The sequence below is a fragment of the Orbicella franksi genome, chromosome 12 (assembly GCF_964199315.1).
Source record: "Orbicella franksi chromosome 12, jaOrbFran1.1, whole genome shotgun sequence".
Taxonomy (NCBI): domain Eukaryota; kingdom Metazoa; phylum Cnidaria; class Anthozoa; order Scleractinia; family Merulinidae; genus Orbicella; species Orbicella franksi.
Window position 1 is genome coordinate 22273591 of NC_138156.1, and position 27671 is coordinate 22301261.

Sequence of the window (27671 nt, forward strand, 5' to 3'; positions counted from 1 at the left end):
CCTCCTTCTAATGTGACCCAGGTTCGATTCTGGCCTGGTGCCATACGTGGGTGGAGTTTGTTGTTGGTTCTTGCCTTGCTCCGAGGATTTTTCTCTGGTTATAGGCTCGTTAGCCTCCTTCGCAGCCGTTATTAGAGTCGTCACGCAACGCTTGGGGGAGAAGCGTTGCGTGACGACCCTAATAACGGCTGCGGAGGAGACTATAGGCTCGTCTGTATACCAAGAAAATACAAGTGACGATTCCTCCCTCCACAAAAATCAAATCTCCAACTTCCAGTTACACTAGGATAGAGGTCTTGCATGAAAACCAGCCTCAAGCTGATTGGGCTTTCTCTTAAAATAATTTTATCTAAATTTTTTTAAAATGCATTTGTTGACGTGCCATTAAATTGTTAGAATTGTCAATTAAAGAAATGTGCAACAACCAGGAAGGGAAATTGACAATTTGGATCACCTGACTGTACCATCAGAAGAGGTTGACAAGAGTTCGAAATCATCAGGCGCCCAACACAGATCGTATATTATACTGAAATGTCCTGGCAGGCGTACACAAGTCTCGTATGAAGGGACCTACAATACATAGAACAAGACAGAGTTAAACTTCCCTGTACAAATGGTATTGGGACATGAATGCAAAACATGACTTCACAATTCACAAGTGTATCTGGAGAAAAATGCACTTCTTTAGCACAGTATTCATAACATAAGAAAATAGAAGTCTTACTTCACTTGCTTGTTGTGTGTTCTTAAATAAAAATAAATAAACTAAATCACTTTATTTAAGTGTTAACGTGTTTAACACTGCTGTACTAAGTGGGGACACTGACAATAAGTAAACAAATGTTTTAAATTGAACAGGAACTTGTTGAAAATCACAACTGGTGGAAGACTGACAAGTCAGCTTTTACAAAGCATTGTGGAGTTGAATTTGGAACCACCAAACGGTAACCATTTAGTGGCGGGGAGGAGTATTGGATTCCGCGACCTCCAGATGACAAATCCAGCACTCTAACTACTCGGCTCCTTCAATTCATTTTACAATCTATGGCTTCTGTCTTCACTTACCTCGTAAATGAGAATGGGAAAACTCTCCAAGTCTGCACAACCACATGCAAGGTACCTAAGAATCGAGTAAAAATGTGTTGCAAAAAAACTATGACTGACTGAAACGATATTTGACAACTAGATTATAATATAGTTAAATGAAATTTAACATAGTTAACGACTAGGAGCTAGTCTGGTCAGTAGCGTTTTTATAGGCGGTTGTCAGTGTCTTGGCCGTCTGTGAGCGTTTGGTTAGCGTTTGGTGCGTTTTGTAGCGTTTGATATAGTTCAATGAAATTTTACATAGTTTATGACCAGGAGCCAGTCTGGTCAGTAGCGTTTTTGTAGGCGTTTGTTAGTGCCTTGGCCATCTGTTAGCGTTTGTTTAGCGTTTGGTGCGTTTCTGTAGCGTTTGCAACAGTCATATGGTCGTGAGAGCCCTGGGGCTGACATTGTCCAGCGGTATATTTGGTTAGTACATGTGTTGTCGTCCCATGTGCTCGCAGTGTGTTCATCGCTCTGTTAGTGTGGCGTTGTGGATTGAATTATAGTTTAGCGGTTCTCGGCGTTCTCTCCCTATCCCCCCCTTTCTTTTCAGCATTTTATTTTATTTTTTATTTATTTATTTATTTATTTATTTATTTATTTATTTATTTATTTATTTATTTATTTATTTTTTCCCACCAATGCCGTCTGGCTTGAGTGTGACGGGTGCCTGTAGGGGGCTTGGCGCGGGGGGCTCGTGGCTTGGTTGCGGGTTGGGCAGGCCAGTCGGGTGTTCTAGCGCCTTGGGGATGTGACTGCGGTTGCAGCCCCCGGGCTTCGTAGGCACCTTCCCTCCACTAGCGACTTGGGCGTTAAAATGAGCTTGAGATTTCTGTCACGTGATAGTTGATGAGGGTGCAAACCCGATAGGAATCGAGAATGAAAAATCTAATTGTTCTAGCGTAAATCTACGAGCTACATGTAGTCATTCAAAACTTTATCTAACTCCTCTTCACAAAACTTCGAAAACCGCCATGTTCCTAACAACAGCACACTGCTAGGCTACTCACTACAACAGAACAAATAGTGACTAGTGTAGCCGATAAGAGAACGGCAATCATGACAAAATCGGCACGTATGTAAATCTACGGTAGCTTGAATGTTATAAATTCCTTCTCTACAAGGGCATGCTGTAATAAATGAAGAGGTGCAATGAGAGAGGCCCTAAGTTACTCTTGATCTCAGGCCAAACTCTCCTTCTGTCATCGAAGGAAGTACAAGGCAATTTGATAGGAAAATCCAGAGGTCTGTCACAGTTCTGTCATAGAGGTCTGTCACATCTTGTTGCCTGATCTCTTGTGGATAAAGCCCACAAGAGATTTAAAGAATGATCAGATTAGTCACTATGACTTGGAGCTTTTTACATGCAACCCTTAAAGTCCTTCAAATGATTTCAATCTGGAGGAAAACATTGCTGAAATACTAAGAAATGTAATTCTTTAACATTAAAATAGTTTCCTTGAATGTGTATAGTACCTGCCATTGTTAGAGAACTTCAAGATGAAACAGCCTCTCTTTCCAGATACAAGGGATACTTTCTGTTTGTTTGGGATGCGATTAACCTACAGCCAAGGGAAAGAGGCCATCAAGAAGCAACAACGCAAAGGAAGATCGAAACCCTCTTGAAGCTAACAAGTTCAAACAATACTACACAGCTTGTTGATATGAAGAGGTTTTTTATATTTTATAAGCTGATTCCCTTGAAATTAAATCTTGAATGAGAAATTTCTACAACTTTGCAAAGTTACTATTTGTCATGTAAATTATATATGTCTGAAATGAATGTAAAAAAAGAAAATAAATGGTCTTCATCAAAAATAGAATTAAAAGCATCTGTTTGAATTTACAATAAAAAAAGACATATTGATAAAAAAGTTAACTGTAACTACATGCAATGGAAAAAAAAAACTTATGTTCAGTAGAAAAAAGGAAATAGATCACCATGCCTGAAAAAGAGATACTGTATAATGTGTAATTACTTAATTGTGTTCTGAATTTCCTTGTAATATCAGCTTCTAGGAATGTTTTCATTTAAAAAAAATTCTGTCTGCTCTCTAATAGGTGCAGTGTCAAAATGTTAACAAATTCAGTAAGTGTCACATCGTTTTTTTAGTAAAAAACAAATTAATATCATAATGGTAGTGTTACATTAAGATGAGAATAACTTTCCTTTGAAATCAAACTATCGATTTACCTGCCCAGGAAGCCTGGTCCAGTTTGTAGGTTCACTGTTACTCTTTCCATCTCTAAGAAGTTATAATTAGAAAAAATATGAAAATTGTTAATCCTCCATAGGAAAAAAGATGGTGTCCTTATAATTACCATAATACCTTGTGAACCTAACACAGTCCATTTGGCACAAGGAAGCTACGTTTTTGCAATATTTGTCCTTGTACAAACAAAATGGTGTATGCTAGCTTTGAAGATTTTAGAACATTTCTATGTTTTTATGTTTTACGTTCTATGTTTTTATGACACAGTGTGGTCAAGGTTCCCATGTGCTAAGAATAATATTATGGGAAAATCAGTTTTGTTTAACATCACTTTAAATGAAGAACAATCCATTATTGCCATTTACAATGACTGTTTACTGTTTACTTGGAGGTGGCGTAGCCTAGTGGTTAGAATGCTGGATTTGTAATCCAGAGGTCCCAGGTTCAAATCCTCTTCCCTGCCACTGGATGGATTTGTGTTTGGTAATCCCATATTTTTTACAAGTTTCCTGTTTAATTTATGATATTTCTGTGCTTATTTCAGACAGTGTCCTAAATTAGTACAGTAGTGCTAAAAACTTCAACACTTAATAAAGTGATTTTTTTTTTTATAATCAGATGGTTTACAATGAGCAGTTTACAACAACAACAACAGTTTATTTCTACTACTGTAAACAACTAAAAGAATTTATCTGCTCCCTGTTGAAGCTTGTCGCAGTTTCAGTAACTTCTATTCTGATCTGTAAACTGCAGAAATTGTTTTTGGTGATGTTAAATTTCACCTCATTCCATGTGCTCGTCTTTCAGCATCCAAAGAAAATTCCTCAAAGGATTCCTTTCCCTTTTCCTACAATATTGACAGAATAACACTCAGCTGGGTAACGAACAAACAGCATAAACCAGCTGAGGATCCATTGCAAGAACAAATGATAGCAACAATTCAACAAGCAAGCTTAAGGGTGGCAATATTTCTTTGTGTGAACATGATTAAAGATACAGCAAACATTATTAAAATGACTGTGGTTTACTGTTCACTCTTAGGGGGGTTTTATAGAAACTGTGTTAAAGAAATTTCACCCTGGTGTCAATCTTCAATGTAGAGGATGTAAAAGTCTCATTGAAGGAATGTCAGTATTCTTTTTTTCCCATTCTCTTATCTTCCTTTTTGTTTGCTTCTCTTTTTTCATGAAGGGAAGAGAGGCCACGTTGGAGTAATTTTTGGGCCTGTAGGAGTTGTAAAATCCAATGCAAGCACATAGCTCATAGCACATAGAAGAATGTGATTTTCTTTCAATTAACACATTTTCATAAATCCAGTCATTAATAGAGTTATATGATTGTATATTCTGTAACATTCATAGTACATCAAATGTATTAAAAATAAAACACCTTCAACTACTCTCTTACAAATAATTCCCTCTTACAAAATCCCTGTCCCTAATATAGCATTGCAGTTTTGATTAGGTTGTACGTGTTTTTTAATTTGAGTTAGTTGTGTTAATTTGTGATTATTTTCGCCATTAGGGGGAAAAATCCAACAATAAATAATAAATATAATCAAACCTGTTGTATGGCAAACATGGACCGTAAACTAGGACCAATAACCTTAGGGGGCTGGACTCCTTTTAATGTCACATAAAGAGTTGATGGGTAAGGAACTCGCTTGGTTTGCTTCCACCACTGATAAACCTATAACCACAAGCCAATAGGTAAGTCTTCACATGCCTTGTGGCTACTGGATCTTAACATGGGTCTCTGTGGCATGAGGCAACTACAGTAAGGATATTGTGATTGGTTCTTCCCTGGTTGGGAACCCCTCCCCACAGTATTTTTTCAGGGTGTGCTTAACCCAGGGGTTTTAGTAAAATTTTCAGTAGGAGGGTAACTGGTTTTCACAGGTGGGAAGAACTTTTTGAACTGAACTTCTTTATAAGAAAAACTTTCCTCTACATGTAGATGGTCAAACCAGGTAGGCAAAACCATCCTTACAACTGGTCAATTTGCCTGATGCCCAGCCCTTAATGAAAACCCTGGCAATCACATCGCTGGTAGGAGGATACTCTGAGAGTATCCTATCTTCTTCAAGAACAAAACACCTGAATTGCGAAGGCCAAACCTTCAATCTGGACCACTCAATCCGAAGTAGTAGGGGATAACCATTTGGCCATTGCATCTCGCACATTCAAACCAATACCCCAAAGTGCTTTCAACTTTAGTTACACTATTATCGTTACAAGTATTTTACCTCTCTCCAGCATCATAGTTGGTACTTTTCACAACTCAATTTAAATTTATCCTTTCAAAACTGAGAACAATGATGTAAAAATATGCCTCCTTTACAAAAGGAGGCATTTTCATACATCACTGTTTTTGTCTCCTTTGCAAGGAAACATTTCCTCCTCGTTTACAAACATTTTCCAGTGTAAAAAGTATTACTTATTTAACTACATGTACCTCTACCATGTTGTTTGATCTGATTGTGGGCTTGGGAGGCTGGAACAGCTGAAGACGGACCTTTTTATCAGTGTTAGGGGTGCCATTCCCGCCAATGACCTGAGAAGTGGTAAAAATCACCCTTTCAGTTCAGAATCTGTGCTGAAAATATTGATTCTCACTTCTAGTCTACTTCCAGGGCTGTCATTGGCCCTTGATGTTATGAGTGAATTTGCCTTTAGTTGATACAATTCACCCAATAGTACCAAGTTTGTTACAGGTGGGAAGATCAAGGCTGGAGGTGAATCAAAACTTAATGCCCTGCCTGCTTTAACCTGTTATATCAACTTTGAAGTTTGTTGCTGCATCAAGATGACATGTCCCAGTTTTCCATCACCTGCATTAAGCAGAATCACTCTCGGGAATTAAGTTTTTTTTAAGGGAATTAAGTTTTTTTAAGTTTGATGAGGTTTTGTGTAAAAGAGGTAGACTTAGCTTGCCCAGGGAACTTAAAAACCTTGTAAGTGAAGGAATTGCTCAGTTTGACACAACTGTTTATTGTAATGGAAGTGATCACAAGTACCTCATGTCGGGTCTTCTGAAATTGGAGAATTGTGACTTCAGGGAAGATTTCACTGACACTGATTTCTTAACAATGGTTATCCTTCACATTTACCTAGTACCATTTAGTTATATTTACAGGTCTAGAGCACAAGATGCTCTTTTTAAATCTGAGAATTTACCATAATCTAGAACTGCTTTTGATTGATTTTCCTTAATACACTCTGCAATTATTAGTTTTGCACCCACCAGTTTTCCCATACATGGTTGACTAGTTATATGAATTTGCTCCAAAACATCATCAGCTTATAGTTTTAATTTAATTTAAATTTGCTGCAGAAGACGTACTTGGCTACAGTGATACTGTGATTATTAATATAAGGTTGGTCTTAGAACACTTGATTGAAAGCTGTTTAAATCACAGAAATTACTCCTGACCAGTCACAAGGGTTCTACAAAACCTTATCATGAATGAAGGGAATCTGGGAGTATGGATGGATGGCACAGTGGTGAGACTGTTCGACTGTCACCAATGTGGTCTTGGTTTGATTCCAGCCCAGTGCCATATACAGGTTGAGTTTGTTCCTGGTTCTTGTCTTCCAATGAGGGTTTTTCTCCAGGTACAAGTACCCTGGTTTTCCTCCCTCCACAAAAACTAACATCTCCAAATACCAACTCAACCTCGATAGAGGACCTGCATGAAAACCAGCTAAGGCTGATGTGGCTTCCTTGCTAAATATTGTAAAATATTTACTTATATATGCGTGTACTCACTTTGAGAAAGGCCCATGCAACCTGATACCAGCCTTTGTCGCTTGTCGGAGGACCTTTTCTTCTTTTGGCAGCTGTCATGCTCAGGAAGTCTACCACCTTTGAGAATGGCAGGAAATTTCAATGCCCAAATTATGTAAAAGTGAGATAACTTCAGTTGGATGTCACAGTAAACAAAGATGTTCAAGGCTAAATTATAGATCATCTACTGACTCTGACCTCAAAGAACATTATAACCTTCGGGTCTGATTCCTGACGACTGAGGAAATATGAGAATATTTCATTGAACAAAAGAACTTCTTCCCAAGATGGCATCAATGACCTGGCAACATATCACAATAAGAAGGCCATGGTTACTCTGTAATACACAAACAACACTCAGACAGATAAGACAATAGATATACCAATTCTGTCCAAGGGGAGAAAGGTGCAATGAGGTTAACCGTATGTGAAACACAAACCCGTGAGACAAGGGGCCAGACCACATCATTGGGAACTCCTTGCACTACACTACAGATTGGATCATGATGTTCAAATCTTGGCCTACAATGTAGCATCTTCCCAGCTTTTCAATATCTCAATTTCTTGGACCTCCCAATGACTCAAACCAAAAGTCATTTCCTTTGCATTTGCTTCACTCACTTAACACTGTCAGTAATAATTATTCTCTGATTTCTTAAACCCCCAATAGATAGAAACACCTGCAAACTCAACCCAACTCTTGTCGTCCTCAGAACAATTGGCCCTTGGCAAGACTTGTTAGGAACCAGGGTAATAGACGGGCTTTTAGACAGATGGGTGTCCAGGTGTCCTGTAGACGGCCACTTTCTACAGAAAATTATTTCATTTTTCATATGTTGCCTTATAAACTGCTCATTTGTGCAGGCCTGATAGCACATTCTGGACAGCCACTCTTCAAATTCTGGCTAAAAGCCTGCTAATAGACCAATTTTGATATATTGAAATTCAGCCTAACACAATAGACCTCAGCACGAAGCTCTGGGGAATAAGCCCCACAAACTCTGTAGTTATTCCCCAGAGCCTCTCACTGAGGGCTATTGTTTTAGGCTGAATTTTAATATATCAAAATAATTGGTCTATTGGCCCAACCAGAACAAACACTACTGATGCAAATTAACTACTCCAGAAGACCTACTTGTACTTCTTGAAATCATATGGTTGTGTCATCATAGGCATGATGTAATCAACAGGAGTGTCACTTTCACTTTCATAGTAAGACGTCACACTGCGAGCACTACAAGTGTAATTATTACATACAAATTACATTTTACGAACTTGTACCAGAGTTGAAAAAGTACAACACTCTCTGAATGGTTATTTATACCAAGATTCTAAATGTTTTGTGTGGTAAATTTGAAACTCTGGGTACTTCTAACTTGTTGTTAGATATTGACATGCATACTAAATAATTTAACATTATAGTAATATTACTGATAGCAGTATGATAGAACATCAAAGTCTATGAACACAGGTTCAAAGTTTTCTAGTTCTCTTAAACTCAGTTATGAACTTTCTAACAAGTTATGTACATGTATAAGCAAAACTGAGGTACAAGTTCTATAGCTTTAAGATAAAGGTCACATGTACCCCAGCGTCTTTTAAAACCATGTACAGAAACCTTCCTGATAAAAAGTGAGATAGATAGGTCACTGTATCCATAAATTTTGCTAGTTCTTAAAAAGAAACCTTCCAGATAAAAAGTAATTCCAATATTTACCGGTCAGATTTCTTGACATACTGCCCTGTTTCCATGTCGACCACATGAACTCTCACCATAGGGTGTGATATACAAAGGTCTGGTTTAAGGTTATCAGCACGATGGACAGTAACAGAGAGAATATAACCATCATCAGCTCTTTTCTTTACAACTGTCAATGACCCATCATCAGCTTCAGGGTCTAAAAATTCCAAAAAGAAGCTTTTGACATACATGTATTGTAATGACACTGATGTTTAAGTAGTGATTTCACAAGCTAAGGTGCACAAGCTAATATGTATGATTGTTTTATTTACATCTAATGCTCGCTCAAATTATAAGACAAATAGGCAGTTATACGACAAATATTGGATGCCTAATGAACTCATGATGCATGGTTTATTTAAGGAAGACTCAACATGTTATGTTGGGAGCTTTTGCGAGTAGAATTGTTGTGTTTGAGTAAGCTGTACGTTTAGGAGCCAGTTGATTGAACTGTTGCCCATTCAGCTGTTGGAGTGAAAGTTGTTGTCGTCCAGGCATGTTAAAATATTATGCTCGGTTAAGAACCAAGGGTGGTCTGCACACCTTAAAATCCTATATTTTCATTAACTCTTGTTATTCTGCAGCTCTTTTGTTCTTAGAGCTAGGGACATTGGTTGTATTCTTTATCTATTGTTTTGTTGGGCCTATCATAAAGAAATTTGCAGATGATGCAGATCACCCCAAGAACTAATTTAAATACAAAAGAAACAGATCTGGAACAGCTCGTATGTTTAGTTACTGATATTGCTGGACATTCAGTGAAAAAGAAAAGATGTATATACATGTACCATGAAGTCTTCTTCGAGCTCTTCCTCCTTTTTTCTTGGGTGTTACTGAAGGTGGTTTAGCAGGCTGAGGGACACCAAATGATACATAGCTAATTAGAATTTGGTAGTCAGAGGTACCTGTAAAGGAAAGGGGAATACAGGAAGGGGCAGAGGACACAAAATTCTTCATCAAGGCCTAAACATCCCCAAAATTGTTTACTTTAATTTCATATTTAATTTAATAATTTTGTAAAATCAAAATCAATGATTAAAAACTGACAGCACACAGACTTGTAATGCAAGCAATAACAGACCTTTGACATTGTAGCTCACCAAAAATTTAGAACAGAAAAACAGATTGGATTACAAAAAAACAAAAAAAATGTCTATCACCGAGTGCAACACTGGAAGAAGTACTTCCTTGAACTAGGTTCATGTCTAAAGTAAGAGAACTGAAATTTTATGGCTGTAATCTTATTCATAAAACTTCACTCAGGTTTATATTATTATAATACTGCAGAAACTCGTCTCTCTCTTTCCATCATAATTAATATGTTGAGGTTCAATTTACCCTTAGTACAATTTGGTATTTTCCTGTCTTCTTGTGTATGGTAATACATGTATGTTGTAATGTACATAAAACAAAAATACCACCAAAATTGTACATACCGAGATATTGAACTATAAACATATTTTCTATTTTACACCACTGGGGTGGAGAGCAAATCACAAGTTTAGATTTCATTTTGATAAGTTGTGTTACCAATTTGGATCAAGCAGTTGAGCTAAGGTCAATAGTAAATTTAGCTGATGGTCGTGACACAACAGAAAGTCACATGCATTGGGTGGTGAACCCATGTAAGTTACATGTAACTATTAGCAGCGAATGGTAACAACACATAATATCAAGAGTTACAATATTTGTACGTGCACTTGTTCATTCAACAAATATTACATGATGGCTACTCACTTCTTCCCCATCCAAGGCACCTTCATTGTCATATCCAAGATTTTCTCTTGCAGTTTCTCCATCAATACCTGGTTCTGGTGTTTTTGGTTTTTTCCTTCTTCTTGGCTTGTCTGTGAACTCATCTGGAGTGCCCTGTTCACTAAAATGTCATGGAGAGCAATTGTAAATACAGTGAAACCTCTATTAGGTGGACCCCTAATTAAGCGGACATCCTCTATTAGCTGGCCTCATCCTGAAATTAACATTTTATATTTCCCCTTATAACTAACCCCTATTCAGCAGACACCTCTATTAAGCGGCTTTGTACTGTATCTTTTCTGTCAGTTGAGTGATACCGTAGCAAAAATAACAAGACATTAATAAACACTTTGATGGACAGACAAACTTATGGGTGGATAGGATGTCTGGATAGATGAAGTGGATGGATGGATCAACAGACAGACAGACAGACAGAGTAACTGACGGACAGATACAACAGATGAACTGATGGACTGACTGACTGGTTGAATGACAGACAGACAAACATACAGACAGATGAACAGACAATTTCACCTCAACCTCAACATTTTAGCTTCTTGCCCACATTATCAAAACATCTCCTCTTCCCTCTTTATTTCTACTCTATAGTTAACAATATTCCATAAAACTGCACCTTGTCAAAGTTCTTGTCTTTTTTTGCCTTGACTTTTTTGGAGTCTTACGGTCTGTCTGCTCAGAGTCCTGGCTGGCTGGCTCTGTTAAGGAACCGTCCAAAAGTTCTTTATAGCTCTGTTTATTTTCTTTTCCATCTCGAGTGGCATCATCTTAAAAATAATATTGGAGAAGAAAATAAATTTCCACTTATTACTTTAGGGTTGCTATTTAGTCAGTAACACTTACCCTCTTTGTACAAGTTTGCTTGAAGAAGATTTTCCTCTGATTGTGAGGTGGCTTTAGCAATAGGACTTCCTGACTTAATGGTCTCAAGCTGACAAACAAAAAAGTATCATTTTTCAGATGAATTGAATTGAATTCAGTTTACAAGTATTTTGAATTGACACAATCAAATAAAAGTATGGTATCATTAATATTTAACACTAATTTTACAACTATTAAAACCAGCTGATTAACTCAGTATAGGTAGAACACTGATCATAAATATCAAACATAATAGTTGACTGTATAACTCGTTTGTTAGACTTGAGCTGAAGATGGTCAGCAGCATTCAAATGTCGTCCTGCACTGTGGGGATACAATAGACCTTTTTACTGATATGGTGACCATTTTGAATTCCATTATCTTAAATAGCTCTTATTGTGGAAATACATACTAATTTGCCTGCTGAGCATCCCATACGTAGAACTGTAGCTAATTGAAACAGAGGAATTCAACAGGTAGCTAGTCATACATGTATGCAAGGTGGCGCAGTTGTTTCAAACATCAAATCTACCTTTAATGGTATGCTCTTTAATTTCATTTATTTAATAAAGGATCTTACCACTGCATCACTTGTGTGAGTTCTCTTCTTTTTCTTCTTTTTCCTTGCTTCCTGTGAACTAAGAGTAAATGGACATAAAAAATGTAACGATTCTCTCCTTCAGTTGCAAAATTAAAATACAAATTCTTGTGTTGTTATTCAGGGAGTCACTACTTTCAGAACTCTGTGCTATTTCTTCTAATAGATAGCTGGCACCCTAGTTATCAATTGCCCAATGCACTTTCAATATTAGATCTTAAATGAACACATAGGTTGGAAATTTAAGGCTGAGCACTAATTTACAAACATCACAGGAACTTTTTTTCACACCTTTCTTCAGCCACTGCATCTTGAAGAAATGATTCAAACCTGGCTTGAGTCTGCTGACGTGCCCTCAACACTCTGGAGCTCTCCTCAGATATCACTGACCAAAAATGCAGAAGAGTACACAAAATTTTAATTAAAGCTACATGTAATAACATATCCACTGACAAGTAATTTATCAATCATGCAGGGGATTTCAAGTGTCTAATCTAATAACTACATGTAGGGTTTTAATTGATATTCACAGGCAAGGAAAACTTTTTAAGCACCAAAAAAAATCCTTGAATCAGTACATAGATTGTCTCATTCAATCATACAGTCATGCACTTACACTGATCTGTTGATCCAGCTATATCACCCTACATGTAAAAAAAATGTACCCACAAGTCATTTTGAGGAAAAATTGTAAATTGTAAATTATAAATTATAATTACGGTAGGTTTAATTCTATTTCAGCCACTGCATAGTGTCATATAATGTAACATGCGAGAAAGAGATCAGATGACATAATGATAAAGTCATTCACAATTTTGTGGGAAGACCTTCTACCAGCAATAATTATTATTGATGACCTTGACACTTTAAAAGAGACTCAAAAACAACTTTAACAGTTTAATTTGTATTTTTAAGTTTTTGAATGCTGAAAAAACAACACTAGTGACAATACCCAATTATGATACATAGCTATTCAATGAAAACAACTGGTCATAATAATACAGTTATGCACAGCACAGGGACAGATCCAGGATTTTTCTTAGGAGGACCTGCACCGCTAAGGAATGGAAAAACTGAGTTTTTTATTTTTTTGCAGAATACCAGTTATATTTAGAAGGCCGCATGTCATCTCAGAGGGTGATATACACTCCCTGCACCCTCTGCCTAAATCCGCCCCTACAATAGTGTCATTCTCACAGCCATGGGACTGTTACAGTTTTCTGTATTATACAATCTGATCCAGGAGACTAAGGCATGAGTCATGCCATCTCATACACACTCTAAAATGTTACATGTACAGTTACATGTAATTAACAACAATAAAATTGCACGTAGTTTAACCCAGCTACATGTAATGAGACAACAAAAAAATAAAATACTGTGGAGCCAAGTTAACATGGTCACCAACAGGCCATGAAAATTTGGCTGTATAACTCTGGGGTGACCATATTAACAGGGTAGGATCAAATTTCATGATTGGTCTAAACTGAGTGGTGTCTTAACAGATGTATATTACAAATATTGCAACTGTTCTTTAAAAAGCATCAGGACAGCAGATATAATTTAAAAAAAAATAAAACTTCAATCAGTACATACAATATAAACAATGGAAAGATGATCATACTTGGTTTGTGTGGCCATATAAACAGGGTAAATTTCAGTGGCCAGTCGAGGTATTAACAAAGAGTTCGTATTAACAGAATTTTCTTATAAGAAAATGTATGGGTGTTTTGTCAGGACAAAAAAAGTGGCCATGATAATGAGGTGACTGTAGGGCAGGGTTCCTGTGCAGTCACATAAACCATGCAATGGTACAGGTTGGTACCCACCCCACCCTACATATATACCATTTCACTGTTGTCCAGACGCAATGCCAGCTACAAACCTGAGACTCCAAGTTTGACTTGGCTTTCCTATGTTTCTTCTTTTTGCCTGATCCCGGTGCTTCAACTGAGATTAAAATAAAACAGTACAATAATGCTGTAAATTCAATTTGAAACTTTATGCGTTGTACAGGTCAGGCCAAGTTTGCTTTTTTGGTTACCACCCTTTAAAAGTTTGGAGTACACTTTGCCCTAGGTGGAGAGGTTAACGTTTCAAATTGATTGGTACATTATAATAACTGTGAAATATCATGCAATCCTTCTAAAATGGGCAGAGCGATAGGCAACACTTACTTCCTTGCTCTTTATGCAGGTTCAAAATTCACCAGATCAAACGAAAACAATGAAACGGCAGTTGAAGGTCACGGACGTAGACAATATCAATGCGGTAAATCAATATTTGAAACCAGTCAAACCACCCTGTATTTACAAGCAAATGCTTTTAGAGTTTAATTAACTTACATTTGAGTATGATTTAAGCTGAGGTTTATTTGGCAAGCTTCCGTTAAGTCTATGTACCCTAAAACCCCTCTTTTCCATTACAAAATTATCTATAGCTACCTGTGGCCATCAGGTCCACTTAATCTTGGTTTTAGTCGCTTGTAGTCTTACTCACGCTGCAGGAAGACCTTGGAATCCAATATCAAGCAGGAGCTTACATCGCATATCGTACATCAAACATAGAAAGCTCTTGTACGACAGCACGCTGCACTGAAATTCCACACCAAAAATAAATGCTCTTTGTTGTCACAAATGTAGCTCCATCAACGAACAATATATCGAACTCAAATGAATGTAAAATTGCAACACCAAAGGAAAACTATTGATAAAGGAAGTAGACAGACCAGGCGACAACTTTCGGCGCCATTTTCTTTCTAAACAATGTTTCCGTTGTGTACGACACTATATGCCATGTTACACAACGGAAAATACGTTTTATGCAATAGCCGCCGTTCCGCTGGCGGCTCAAGCTTCAGTCCGTGTCCACTTCCGTTCGATCCGATGACAAGAATTTTCACGATCAGGCACATGGAACCCTGTATTATCATCCACGGCGGCTGCAGAACGATACCTGATGAATATCAAGAGTCCGTAAGACAGGGTGTTAAGCTCGCAGCTAGGAAAGGATATGAAGTTCTTCTTGAGGTAAAGAGAGCTTTTAAAATTCTGAAGATGGTCCAAACAAGCTTATCTCGCGTTGAGAGTACGAGCTCTACAAGAAAGCAGTTTTTTTTATAAATATAGCCTTAAAAAGGAGGAAGGAAAAACGATTAAGTGTGTTTTAATAGATGCCCTGGAGAACAAATGGTATACGATTGTTAATAAATTAATTAACTGATTAATTAAGTCAATCAATTCTTGAATTTAATATACCTTATTGTAAGTATTTTGATTCATTGAGTACTCCTACAAGCAAGAAGAAACAAGGGGAAAATATCATAAGGTTTATAAAATTGTTACAGAGGTCACGCAGTGACATACTTTACAGGTAGGGTCCAGAGGGAGGGGTGCTTGTCATACTTTTTAGGTGGTAAACTTTGTTGATTGGTATGATACCTCTTAGGGCTGAAAATTTAAATTTGAGCCACACCCTCAAAAATAAGATTCTGGTACCTTTCATGGGTTCTGCTCAAAATTTCTGATGCGCCCTGGCTAATTCAGGATAGTCCTCACCTCGGGATTGCAGGCCTTTTATATTGGGGTTCTTCACTCAGGTGATGGACCACCTATAAATAAATTAAAGGCGTGTAGGAATTAAGAAATAGCACACATTTTCTGTGGTTCTATGTAGTTTTAGTATAAATCTACTGGCATTCTATCACAAATGCCATTCTCTGATTTGCTACGCTATTCACTATCTATTCTGCTGTAGATAGAGAGTAGCAGTGTACACTTGTTCACAGAATAACAGCCACTTCTTTGCGCATGTGTTTTCGAGGTGTCTGTGAACAGAAGAGGACTTTGATAAAGTTGTGAACGACTAGTAGATTTGTACTTTAACAATTTGATTATTTGCTCTGGATTTCTATGCATGATAGGTGACTTGGACTGGGCCCTCGTCAACTATCATGCAATAGCAATCTCGAGCTCATAATCTGATTGCTTAATAGAGACATCAATGGAAATTTGGAGGAGAATAAGAAATGCCATGAGAGTGGTGCCACGGACTAGCATGCACATTCCACAGCGTTTTTGAGTTCTCCCATAGTGTCACGAGTGTTCAGTCTATAACTCAATAGAAATGTGGAAATTGTTTCTCTTTTCTTTTAGAAAATGCTGCAAGAAAAAGAACAGAAAATCACTTATTTCTATCAGAAAAAAATATCTTTTCTCACGCCATCATTATGTCAACAGCTCATGTTATTTGTACATTTCTATAGATCCAGATATGGGTGTCTAGAAAATCCGAATAGTGAATAGCGAATAGTCGCGAATAGCGAACAGCGAATAGTCCCGAATAGCGAATAGCGAATAGCGAATAGTACAAATAGTCTAGAATAGTGCGAATAGTGGCACACAGTGTCGAATAGTGGCAAATAATGGCAAATAGTGGCAAATTAGTGGCAAATCGTAGCAAATAGGGTACCCAGTATCTCACAGTCAACCTTGCAGCAACATAGGACAGGATTTTCCCACTAAAAAGCACAGACATCAGGAGAAAAGGTGTTTCTAAACGTAATTTCTTCTGTTTCAACCGCTCCAAAAGTGTAAATACATCTTTATTAGGTTATCCTTGTGTTTTCTGTTTTCTTAATGTCGGCGATCAACAGCCTGAGCCTAAGTCCGGAGAAGAAAAGGTGATAAATACTGAAATTGTGAAATTCTGTTGCTTAGTTGGATAATTAATTAATGCAGGATATCAGACCTAAAGCGGTGACTGTTGACGACTATTCATCACTCTTCGCCACTTTTCGTGACTGTTCACCACTATTCGCACTATTCGAGACTATTCGAACTATTCGGGACTATTTTATATTCACTATTTGTGACTATTCGCTATTTGCTATTCGGGTTTTCCAGACACCCATCAAGATATACATTGTAGATTAGTACACTGCATTTAGTGCATGCTTTCCAACAGGGTCTTTTGTAATCTATCTTTAATGGAATCGTTTAGGGAGGAAGTGCAGTGGATGCTGTTGAGGCAGCAGTAAGAAACATGGAAGACAATTCAATTTTTAATGCTGGACATGGATGTGCTCTTACAGCGGAGAACACAGCTGAGCTTGATGCCTTCATTATGGATGGACATAATTTAGCAACAGGTTACAGAACTAAAATTTATCCTTTCTTGTGTACTGTTTCTTGCTTACTGCTTTTGCGTAAGATCAATGTTCAGTACAATAAACTGCCTGAAGGTTTAAGGGGATTACCATACTTAGTATTGGGTTAGGGTTCTGTCACTTTACCCCTCAATTAAGTCATGATGGAAAAAGTGATAGAGAAAACAGCAATGCAATTGGATATAGAGGATTTTTCAGTTGTGCAACCAGCAATGCAAGTGCATATAGAGGTTATGCGACCAGTTATTTGGAATTGTTATCAGAATAGCTATTTCAGTGGAATTTTTAGATGGAGCAGTGTTCTCTTAATAAATATTTCTTATTTGGCGACATCGTGCTTAGATTAAGATCCTCAATTTATGTATTCATGCAGTCTCTGTATTATCCCACTGTTATTTCCTTTTATTTTTTATGTTATTCTTGTGTAGTTTTTTTTCATTGATAGTTCTTGTGCATGTCTGAAAATTGTGGCGTCAGTCACACCTTCCCTTAGTGTCCCCCAGTATAGTTGCTCATCTACACTGTAGCATGAAATAACATTCTCTCAAATATGCATCTCAAAACTTTTAGGTGCCGTGGCCTGTGTTCAAGGCATTGCCAATCCAGTTTCTTTGGCACGACATGTCATGGAAGACACGCCTCACTGTTTGTTAGCAGCAGAAGGAGCCTTAAAGTTTGCTAGGAAGATAGGATTTCCTGTTCTTGAGAACCCACTGGAACTTGTGACAAATGAATCACATGCGCGGTCTGCACAAGGGGAAAATTATGTTGCTATGGCTGAAAACTATTTGAGCACAGGAGATGCTGACAACAAACAGGGATTTGACACTGTGGGGGCACTTGCTTTGGACTCGCATGGAAGACTTGCAAGCGCTACATCAACAGGTGTTAGTTTGTTTAAATATAACAATAGTCAGAATTACCCTCATTACCGTAACATCAGTTCCAAAAGTGACAATCCTCATTACTGTCTGATTTAGTAGCCTGTTCTTATCCTAATGGAGGAAAAAGTGAGAACAGTCCCACCCTTCCCCAGGCATAAACCCCCACAATTTTCAGGTGATTGCTACTTTTAGATAGCTAAAAGGTGTTCCACTAGTTGGCTGATCAGTTAAATAAAATTAGTTTTAATGTAACAAGTGGTGAATGGTCCTTCAAAAAGCATTGGTCTTGCTCCGTGTCAATTAGAACATACTCAGCCTTTTCAGAATACTTGCCCCCATCTAAATGTCTTCTTAATTTCTGTCATGTTCTGTTAAAATGCCCTTCATGTTTTATGGTGGCTAAAGTGCACTAGATATTCTTTTTCAAGGAAATTATCTGATTGCAAGTATCATATCATTATTACTGCAGGTGGATTGCCCATGAAAATGCCAGGAAGAGTTGGCGACACCCCCTTGGTTGGATGTGGAGGGTATGCTAATACTGTAGCGGCTGCCTCTACAACAGGACATGGGGAATCGCTGATGAGAGCTGTTCTGGCATGGGATGTTGTACGAAATGTAGAGGATGGTTTGAGTCCTGTGCTAGCCTGTGAAAAGTCTGTCAATAAGATGGCAACTTCAATTCAAGGTGTTGGTGGGGTTATAGCACTCAACAGCAATGGAGAGTTTGGGAAAGCTTTTTGCACAGATCATATGGCGTGGGCATCTGTTAGTGGACGTGTAGTTAAATTTGGCCTGGGTGATCAGGCTGATGACCAAGGGGTTCCCTTTTAAACATTTAATTAATGTCATTATTACAAAAAAACAAAAATGAGACTTCTTATTACTGATAGTTTAAGTATAATAATATTATGATAACATGCAATTTGATACAACATGACACAACACAAAATGACATGACACAATTTCCAGCTGGTTCCAAACCCAAAATTTTTCTTGGGAGGCTGAGGAGAAATGGATTTTTTTCTGGAACAAGACAATGCTTTTTTTTAAAAATATACTGCAAAAATATGTCTTAACATACATTGTATTTCTTGTTTTATATGTGATATTTGTATTTAGCATTTTCTAAAAACACTGCAATTATTAGTATTATTTTAAAAATAGAAAATTCTGTATATCTATTTAGAATGAATGAGTATGACAGTGAAAGTTGTATTTAATATTTTTTTATTACAATTACCACAATTATTTTAAAAGTAGACAGTCCTATATATCCTTTTAGAAAACAGAATCATTGTACAGTGTATTCTAGAAGAGATTTTTCAACATAAAGTGAAATCCACTTTTTTATTACTGCTGCTATTCTGTTTCTTTCTCGTGAATGATGGTGCCATGTGTCAATCCTGTGGGAGTTGAACTTTTTATGTAAACACGGAGATGGGCGAGGCTAGTAGGCAACACCAGCAACTCTCGGAAGTTCTTGCTTCAGCAAGGTTAAAGGAGCTCAGTCATGGTATTTTGAGTTATTTTGGCCACATACAAAATTACCTTTAAATGATAGAAAACCTGAAAATAACAGTTTAATAAGATAGAAAAACACTAAAGAGATCATGATAAACCATGAAGGAACGAGGATGGCTAAGGATGGAGAAGATTGACACGGATTACAAACGATGAATTTGAAAAATTGAGACTAAACTTTTCAATATGCGCAAACCCTGACTACGCTCCTTTAAGCCTTAGGTTAGGCACTTCTTCCCATCTGTTTTGATTATCTCCCGTGCCCCTCTCTCCCCTCTCCTAGGCTTTGATGAATTTCTAAATTGTTTTGAGACGGAAAATTTGTTATTTTTTCCCATTTCCCACTTTCTCAGAAGCTCTTACAGGTTCTTTTAGGGATTTTAATACATCATGTCCATCAGCGCCCTTGCTTTCATTAACTAAACAAAACAGATACACCTTTTTTGCCTTATACTTTGAACTATAAACATTTACAAAGTGCGTTGATGGAGCAGAAACTTAATACCTAAACTAAGCATATAAAATGGAGCAAGAGTTTGATGAGAAAAAATTCTAGAATTAATCATAGCCTCAGAGGTTCTCAGAGTCAGCTCAGGGTTGTGTTGTATGGGAAAAAGCAGTGATCTGTTGTCAATGATGGCCAGCTTTTGCAATTTTCCTCTTCCCCTCTCCCCGCCGCTCGCGCTCTGTGATTCTGTCTTTTTTTTTTCGTTGAGAGAAAAGCTATAAAACCTGTGATAATACCGTACCACGTGGATGGCCGTGCACGGGAACGCCCGGGAACGACCCGGGAACGCGGGAACTCGTTTTCGGGCGCAAATAAAAAGAAGAAAGAAGCCTGGAAAGGAAACATGTAAGTAACGCCTGATCGATTTCTTGTGTTTAATGCGGAAGATGTGCACGTTCAGAACTCGATATGAAATGTCTGTTTAGGAGGAATTTACATCTCTTTTGAGGCTTTATGACCGCGTGTCGGGCTTATCGGAGGTCTTTTTACTGCAATTGTGATTTTTCGTGAGTTAACGGTCACGTAAGATAATGGCGGACAGCCCGAACAGAAAGGTACAGACGAATTTTCAACCATGCATCATCGTGCATGGAGGCGCCTGGGCCATACTAGATGTCTTAAAGGATCCATCGGTTAAGGGAGTCAAGAAAGCTGCTGAGATAGGTTACGAGTCCTTGATAACGGTAAAGGTTCTTTCTTTTCTGCCACAGTGGTCACCCCGGGGAGGGGGTACTCCCTAATATGGGCTATAAAGGTATGGGCGTCCCAAAGGGTACGGTTTTTCAGCCATTTTGGCCATGAATAGGGTATCGATTTTAGCTGATTTTGGCCATTGTGGTCATAAATAGGGTATGGTTTTTGCACCCTGGCCTTGATATGGGTATGTTATTAAGAAGAAACCCCTTTTTCACCGTTATCAAAAATAAAATCAACAAAAGCCCTTCACAAATGATGTTTACGGTAATCTAACATTGGTCTGAACTAGGGACCAAATTATAGTGCACGTCTGAAACAGGGTTTTGAGTTAAGGGTCAGGTCATAAATAGGGTTTCGAATTTTCGGACAGGTCATAAATAGGGTAGGGAATATCGCAGATTTTGGTCATAAATAGGGTAAGGGTTTTGGGAAGCAGGCCGCACACCCCTACCCAATTTTCCTAGGGGTACCCCCTGGTGAGGTGTGTGTGTGTGTGTGGGGGGGGGGGGGGGTCGGATAGTCACACATGTACAATCTTTGGTTCTGTCCTTGAGTACCAGTACACAAGAACTGATACAAAAGATCCAGCAATATACAACAGCTTAACATAGGCTCGTAAAGAGCGGGGCTTTATGCCCAGGGGGACTCCCTTACATTGTATGTTCTCAGTTCTACGTCTCCCTCCATTAGCGCCACTGGACCCTTTGGCTATGGAGCACACCCCTGCACATATTGTGAATTCTCCCTTCCTTATCCCCCCTTTCAGAAGAGATAGTCCTGTATAAGCAAAATTGAATTCATTTTATGTCAGGGCGGAACTGCTGTTGATGCAGTTGAGGCAGCTGTCCGCAGTCTAGAGGATGACCCAACTTTTGATGCAGGCCATGGTTCAGTTCTTACAGAGGAGTTGACTGTTGAAGTTGATGCAATGATCATGGACGGGAACACTTTAGAATCAGGTACAAAGCTACTCCATTCTCTAGCCTTAATTTTGAGCAACTTATGGGAGGTTGAAGTTGACGTTGAATCTTTATTGCACACTCCCAAAAATAGGTTTTTCAGTGGAAGACACGATATAAATAAAATAAAAATACAATAAAAAATGCAATAAAAATACAATGAATTAAAAAGTGTAACACTACTCTATGTGCAGTGGTGAAATGGCTAAGTGGGTCTGACTCTAGATTGAGTGGTCCAGGATTGTGCCTGATAGCTGAGTTCCTTGTGTGCTGTTCTTGGGCAAGGTACTCTACTGTCATAGTACCTCTCTCCATCAGCAGGTACAAAATGCAGGTTGCAGGTCGCAGGTTTGCATATGTCACAGGAAATAAGAGCTCAATGTATTACCTTCAGAGCTAACTGTAAACAAGTTAACCTGAGTGTTATAGAAGCTAACCTGAGCATTACTCAGGATAACCAGAAACCAGAGATGAGCTGCAAGCTGTGAACTATGACCTGTGTTTGTACCTGCCCCTCTCTTCAACCAGTTGTAAAAAAAAAAAAAGGACCAGCATCTCACTCAGGGGAAATTACAATTCTGCTGCAAAAACCAGAGATAGGTGCTGAACGGATGTTTCAATAGTTTCTTTCCTACCTTTGGAAATGTTGGCTTTCATCATCGTCGTCATCATCATCATCAGTTCTCGAGGCGCCAGTAGGCACATGAGGCTGTTGTTGTCTTTGGAATCATCTATTACTGACTGCTTTAATATCCATATTTCTTGTCAAATGCTTCACAAAATCAATAATCATTTGAACATTTTATTTATTAGTAGATATACTGGAATTAATACTGACAACAGTTACCAGCATCATGCACATGATGGTAATGTAACCAATAGCATTTTAGCTAATCTTGCCTTAAGATTATTAAACTGTAAAAATCATGGTCTATTTTCCTATTCTTTCATATTTAGGTGCTGTGGCAGCAGTCACAGGAATAGCAAATCCTGTGTCTTTAGCACGTCATGTAATGCAAGACACGCCCCACTGTTTCTTGGCTGGAAATGGTGCTTTAAAGTATGCTAAGAAAATAGGTTTTCCAATTTTAAGCGATCCTCTTGAACTGATCAGTGCTGAATCAAGACTTCAATTAGAAGGCAATAAGAATTTTAATGAAGCTGTTTTGAGTGGTTATAATACCGAAGGAGGGCAAACTTCATTCCTTGCTAATCCTGGACATGACACGGTTGGTGCAGTGGCAATGGATTCTTTGGGTCACTTAGCTTGTGCAACATCCACAGGTTAGCTTTGTTTATAGTTAGAACTACAAGTACATTTTAAACCTTGGTACAATGGCCCAGTTGAACCTCTCCACAGCAGTCACCTTGGGGACAGAAGAAAGTGGCCATTTTTGGGAAGTGTAACATTGCCACGTATAAGTATGTAACACAATCAAAACAATTGATATCAATAAAAAAGATTCAAACCATACAGAAATAGAGACCACTGATGCACTGTACCACTCAAGTCTCATGACCTTTTCTAACAAAATGGATTTGATATGCACCATTCATTAGTTGCTGGCTGTTGGCTGTTGTGGAGAGGTTATTTTGGCAGCTGGGATGTGTTTTAGTGGCCATTACCGTTGTGGAGAGTTGGCCATTGTGGAGAGTTGGCCATTGTAGAGAGGTTAAAATAAGAGTAAATGTGTGGACTGTCTGCTGGTGCAATAAAAGGGGATATTGTGGAGAGGTGGCCATTAAAAAAGGTTCCACTGTATTGCCATATGATCACAAGCCTACTGATGTAGTGAAAGCCCACCACAGTGGCCCAGGTTCAAATCGTAGACCTGGCATCATATGTGGGTTTAATTTGTTGTTTGTTGTTGTCTTGCACTGATAGTTTTTGTCTGGGTTCTCCAAGCAAGTTCCTTCCTCCAAAACAAACCATCCAAGTTTTCACTGGATCCAGTAGCAAGTTGCTGAGAATTCTTCCTTTTTTCGTGAGAAATAAAATTGCGTTTTCTACCATTTTTAGTGCAAAATGCTAAACAAGCAAGTGACCTACAATCACCCAAAATTACCTGCTGTAATCATGCCATTACATTGACAACAAACAATTTAACAAGAAATTTATAACTGAATACTAATCTTCAGGTGGAATTTCGCTGAAGATGGCTGGCCGTGTTGGTGACAGTCCACTGATTGGCTGTGGAGGTTACGTGAACAAGGAAGGTGCAGTGTCAACAACAGGGCATGGAGAATCAATCATGAAAATGATGCTGGCTAGAGAAGTGGTGCACAACATTGAAGAAAGTCATCCTCCTGGCCATGCTTGTGATAAAGCACTTCAAAGAATGTTTGAGGGAGTAAGTGGCCAGGGGGGAGCAATAGCAATTGATAGACATGGTCAGGTGGGGAGGGGTTTTACTACTAAGCGTATGCCATGGGCAACTATCAAAGAAGGTGTTCTTAAGTATGGAATTGAACCAAATGAGGAAATTGTGAACTAAAGACAAGTTTAAAAAAATATTGATAATTTTTTTCAGACAGTTCTGAGTATTAATTTTATTGACATAATATTTAGGAAGGTATCCCATCGTTTGTGCTTTTCTTTATAATTTCTCATTGCCAATCTACTTAACAATGTTTTAACACTGTAAGGAAAAATTCAACTTCACTTCAATCCTCTTCATGTCCTTGGGCACATAAGGCCAAGAGAGAAATTAAGCTTGAAAAATTTTGTTTGTAAACTATGACAGGGAAATATCGTCGTTTGGCCTTAGAGAAAAATCAATAAAAATTGCAAAACATGTGAATTTCTTGCACTGCTGTATCCTATTGTGTAGCTGCTAAATAATGTTACCCGACCTTTACCTAACATGCCAAAGGTTGTTAGAGTGCCCAACCAGAATGTGCATGGAGTCGTACATTTGAATTTATTCAAAGCTAGGCCTTTTTTCTCTGATTGTCCTATACTCGTCTCGAGCATCATTTCATATTTCTCAGGAAATATTTACACTATTTATTCAATGTTTTACGGACATTTTAGCAGCAGTAAAGGGTTTAATAATATTTCACCTTAAATTTTCAAGTTAAATTGAAGATTCCATGAGATTCCTCTTGTAAGCATCTCTACATAGTATCAATTCTCTAACTTTTCCTGTCTCTGTCAATATTTATTTATTTTTGATTGGTTGGGGTTTGTATGTTGTAAAATGTATTTGTAACTAATTCTCTGACTTCCTGTATCTATAATTTACAGATTTTTTGAACTACTGGGTTACCATTGCTTTGAAATAATTTATTTTGTATTATAACTGTTTTAATTTATAAATTGTCTGCTTTAAGTCTTAATTTCGAACTTGTAAGCCAAGTACAAGTTCTCGGAAAAAATTGTAGACAAATGCATAGAAAATAAGAAGTGACTGGATGCTTTCTAGCACAACTATATCCCTCAATTTGTCTAGTATCTTAACTTTGCTGTTCATAAATTGTTCAGAATTCAATTATTTTTAAGGGAAGTATTTGCCAGTATTTAGATTCCCATACAAACACTGTAAATTTGACACGTGTTGCCAATCGTCAAGATGGCTTCCAAATCTCGATAAAACCTTGACTGAGAATGGCTCAGTCAGTGATTTCAAGTATAATGAAGTTAGTTACTTTTTGAAGTATTAAGTATTTTATATTTGAGAGATATTTTACCAGGTGTTGGTTCAGCTTTGACTAGCATTCCTCTGATTTCTTTATTCGTACATGTTCCCCCAAAATGTGCAGAAAATGTCAATATTCCTTCTTCCCTCTTTTGCTTATTCAGTTCACAGCTTGACCTACTTCGTGCTATGATTTTGATGGTCATGGAACATGAACGGTGATTTTGAAATAATTTTTCAATTTTTATCCCATTGAACTAAATCAGCAAATTGTTTGACTAAAGACAAATCAAGAAAGTTAATTTTGGTGGCATTTTAAGAAAGTGTGCCCTTGTTGATAATTTTCTCTATTTTCATCACCAATCTAATCCAATGTAAACACTAAGGAGAAATTTGGCTAGAAAAATATGTAAATCACAACTGGCATCATTTGATCTTGTGAATAGTTCTGAGGTGATTTGAAAGAACAATGCCTTTTTCTGGCAAAGGAGCGTCATGCTTTTTGTCGGGGGTAAATTCTGAGGGTAGTCTGTGAACAGGCTCTCTAGTCGGGGATGGGGCAAAGAGAAAGCGGGAAGAAAGAGGACACAAGAGTCCCCCCTCGGCCACTTCACTCTCAGCCAGCGCCTTGTTGGCCGTTCCAGCGGCAGCCAGACCCTTCCAGCCGAGCCTGTTCACAGGCTAATGGGAATGGGGCAGGTAGGGTTAGTTGGGACATGGCTAGCGCGAAAAACGGCGAGCAAAAAAACAGAGGAGAAGCGCGGTTCTCCCCTATTTTTTCACTCGCCGTTTTCAGTCGCGCTGCGCCCCAACTAACTGAACGCCTGGAAGAGGCTTATGGGGCAGGCGGATCTGGATCAAAAAATGACATGGCTCCGTGCAGATATTGAGCCCTGGGGGATACCTCCTTATGTAGGCTATATAGGTATGTGCGGCCCGAAAGGTATCGATTTTGGCCATTTTGGTCTTAAATAGGGTATGGTCTAGACTTAAATTGAGTATGTTTCTTAGAAGAAGCCACTTTTTCGTCATTATCAATAAGACCGTCGACAAAAGCCCTTCATAACTTATATTTAGGGCAACTGTGCCAGCTGCAACGGTCATAAATAGGGTTTCGAATTTTTGGCCAGGTCATAAATAGGAGAACAAAATCGCAGATTTTGGTCATAAATAGGGTAAGGGTTTTGGGAAGTGGGCCGCACGCCTCCACCCAACTTTTCTGGGAGTACCCCCTCCGGGATATTGGGCAACTCATGAGCTTTGGCGTCTATATCAGTTAGGTAGCTCATTAGCCATTCGTGCAGACAACCCGAGATCCCGATGGCATGTAATTTATACGATGATATGTAAATAAATGTGAAACAGTGTCAAATGCTTTTTGGAAATCTATAAAAACTGTTTAAACTGTCAGACCCTTGTCAATTGCAATCTTCCGTTTATCAGTCATTGAGATCAGGCTGTGCAAGCGTGCGTTATGATTCTTTGTTCATTGCTTTGCCGTCCTTTACAAAAAAAAAAAAACGCTTTGACGCTGCCGTACAAATGCTGTTTGGGATATTTTTGACAGTAATAGACAAACTGAATGAATCTTAATTCTCAGGATATTCGTAAGTTGAATGCAAAGTCGTTTTTTAATCGAGGTTATCTTTGGCGTTGATGCCGTTGTTGCTTAAACCGCCTTTTGCTGCTCTAGCGGCGGGCGTCTTTCTGCACTTTGGACCATCTGTTTGTTCGGTTGCCTGATTCGTTTACGTTCGTTTGCGTTGCACTCGTTTGTCCACACATTTCTCTGCCGTTCATTCAGTTGTTATTGTTTGTGCAGGGGACATCCGTCTCTTATTTAAATTCCTATTGAAATTTCGAAATGTATTAAAACATAGTGAGATTGCCCGTAAAGAAAATATCCCCACAGCGTTGGAGGTTTTCCATCGTTTTGAAATGAAAAGAAACGGAACGAAACACAAACTGACCCTCTACGAAAACATCCACGCAACGCGCGAGTAACATCCGCGGAAGAACTGGGTACCATGTCTAAAACTAACCTAAAAGGGATTATCTTGGATATAAGGACTATATGGGGGACTCGATCTCTAACCTCGGATAATCCCTTGACTCCAACCGTATGAGTACCCAAAATCTAACACTATTTCTCAATGCGTTCACGCAACAAACAGGTCCTTATGTACTTGTGACTCATTCCCGGAGACCCAAGCGCAGTTAGTTGCGGCGGGAGG

At 38.3% G+C, this 27671-nt stretch overlaps 3 protein-coding genes across 3 annotated transcripts in view; 2 read left to right on the forward strand and 1 right to left on the reverse strand.

The window, feature by feature from the left end:
• The window catches only part of LOC145463450 (jouberin-like), a 29194-nt gene extending 14421 nt beyond the window's left edge, over window positions 1–14773 (reverse strand). The window contains exons 1-20 of the mRNA XM_081447206.1: window positions 14506–14773; window positions 13947–14011; window positions 12678–12705; window positions 12353–12446; window positions 12044–12101; window positions 11446–11533; window positions 11219–11369; window positions 10567–10705; window positions 9618–9681; window positions 8806–8986; window positions 8224–8322; window positions 7287–7389; window positions 7071–7166; window positions 5757–5855; window positions 4866–4991; window positions 4085–4149; window positions 3284–3335; window positions 2566–2651; window positions 1066–1120; window positions 455–570 (exon numbers count right to left, since the gene is read on the reverse strand). Of these exons, the coding sequence (XP_081303332.1) occupies window positions 455–570; window positions 1066–1120; window positions 2566–2651; window positions 3284–3335; window positions 4085–4149; window positions 4866–4991; window positions 5757–5855; window positions 7071–7166; window positions 7287–7389; window positions 8224–8322; window positions 8806–8986; window positions 9618–9681; window positions 10567–10705; window positions 11219–11369; window positions 11446–11533; window positions 12044–12101; window positions 12353–12446; window positions 12678–12705; window positions 13947–14011; window positions 14506–14515 (1775 nt within the window). The 5' untranslated portion in view covers window positions 14516–14773. The remainder of the gene's footprint in view (window positions 1–454; window positions 571–1065; window positions 1121–2565; window positions 2652–3283; window positions 3336–4084; window positions 4150–4865; window positions 4992–5756; window positions 5856–7070; window positions 7167–7286; window positions 7390–8223; window positions 8323–8805; window positions 8987–9617; window positions 9682–10566; window positions 10706–11218; window positions 11370–11445; window positions 11534–12043; window positions 12102–12352; window positions 12447–12677; window positions 12706–13946; window positions 14012–14505) is intronic.
• A 53-nt stretch (window positions 14774–14826) lies between these two features.
• LOC145463451 (isoaspartyl peptidase/L-asparaginase-like) lies at window positions 14827–19473 on the forward strand. Its single transcript, XM_081447207.1, has 4 exons — window positions 14827–15090; window positions 17063–17210; window positions 17799–18113; window positions 18582–19473. Exons 1-4 carry the CDS (start codon window positions 14827–14829, stop codon window positions 18944–18946), a joined length of 1092 nt encoding a protein of 363 aa, XP_081303333.1. The 3' UTR covers window positions 18947–19473.
• A 51-nt stretch (window positions 19474–19524) lies between these two features.
• LOC145463452 (isoaspartyl peptidase/L-asparaginase-like) lies at window positions 19525–25690 on the forward strand. Its single transcript, XM_081447209.1, has 4 exons — window positions 19525–20827; window positions 21652–21799; window positions 22757–23083; window positions 23939–25690. The coding sequence occupies exons 1-4, from the start codon at window positions 20675–20677 to the stop codon at window positions 24292–24294; spliced, it is 984 nt and encodes a 327-aa protein (XP_081303335.1). The 5' UTR covers window positions 19525–20674; the 3' UTR covers window positions 24295–25690.
• Window positions 25691–27671: the final 1981 nt, after the last annotated feature.

Bases quoted from the DNA above. Each gene is read 5' to 3' on its own strand.
- LOC145463451 (XM_081447207.1), top strand. From the start codon at position 14,827: ATGTTTCCGTTGTGTACGACACTATATGCCATGTTACACAACGGAAAA. The intron at 15,091-17,062 runs GTAAAGAGAGCT...GGAATCGTTTAG, and splicing joins GATATGAAGTTCTTCTTGAG to GGAGGAAGTGCAGTGGATGC. The intron at 17,211-17,798 runs GTTACAGAACTA...CAAAACTTTTAG, and splicing joins TGGACATAATTTAGCAACAG to GTGCCGTGGCCTGTGTTCAA.
- LOC145463452 (XM_081447209.1), top strand. From the start codon at position 20,675: ATGGCGGACAGCCCGAACAGAAAGGTACAGACGAATTTTCAACCATGC. The intron at 20,828-21,651 runs GTAAAGGTTCTT...ATTTTATGTCAG, and splicing joins GTTACGAGTCCTTGATAACG to GGCGGAACTGCTGTTGATGC. The intron at 21,800-22,756 runs GTACAAAGCTAC...TTTCATATTTAG, and splicing joins CGGGAACACTTTAGAATCAG to GTGCTGTGGCAGCAGTCACA.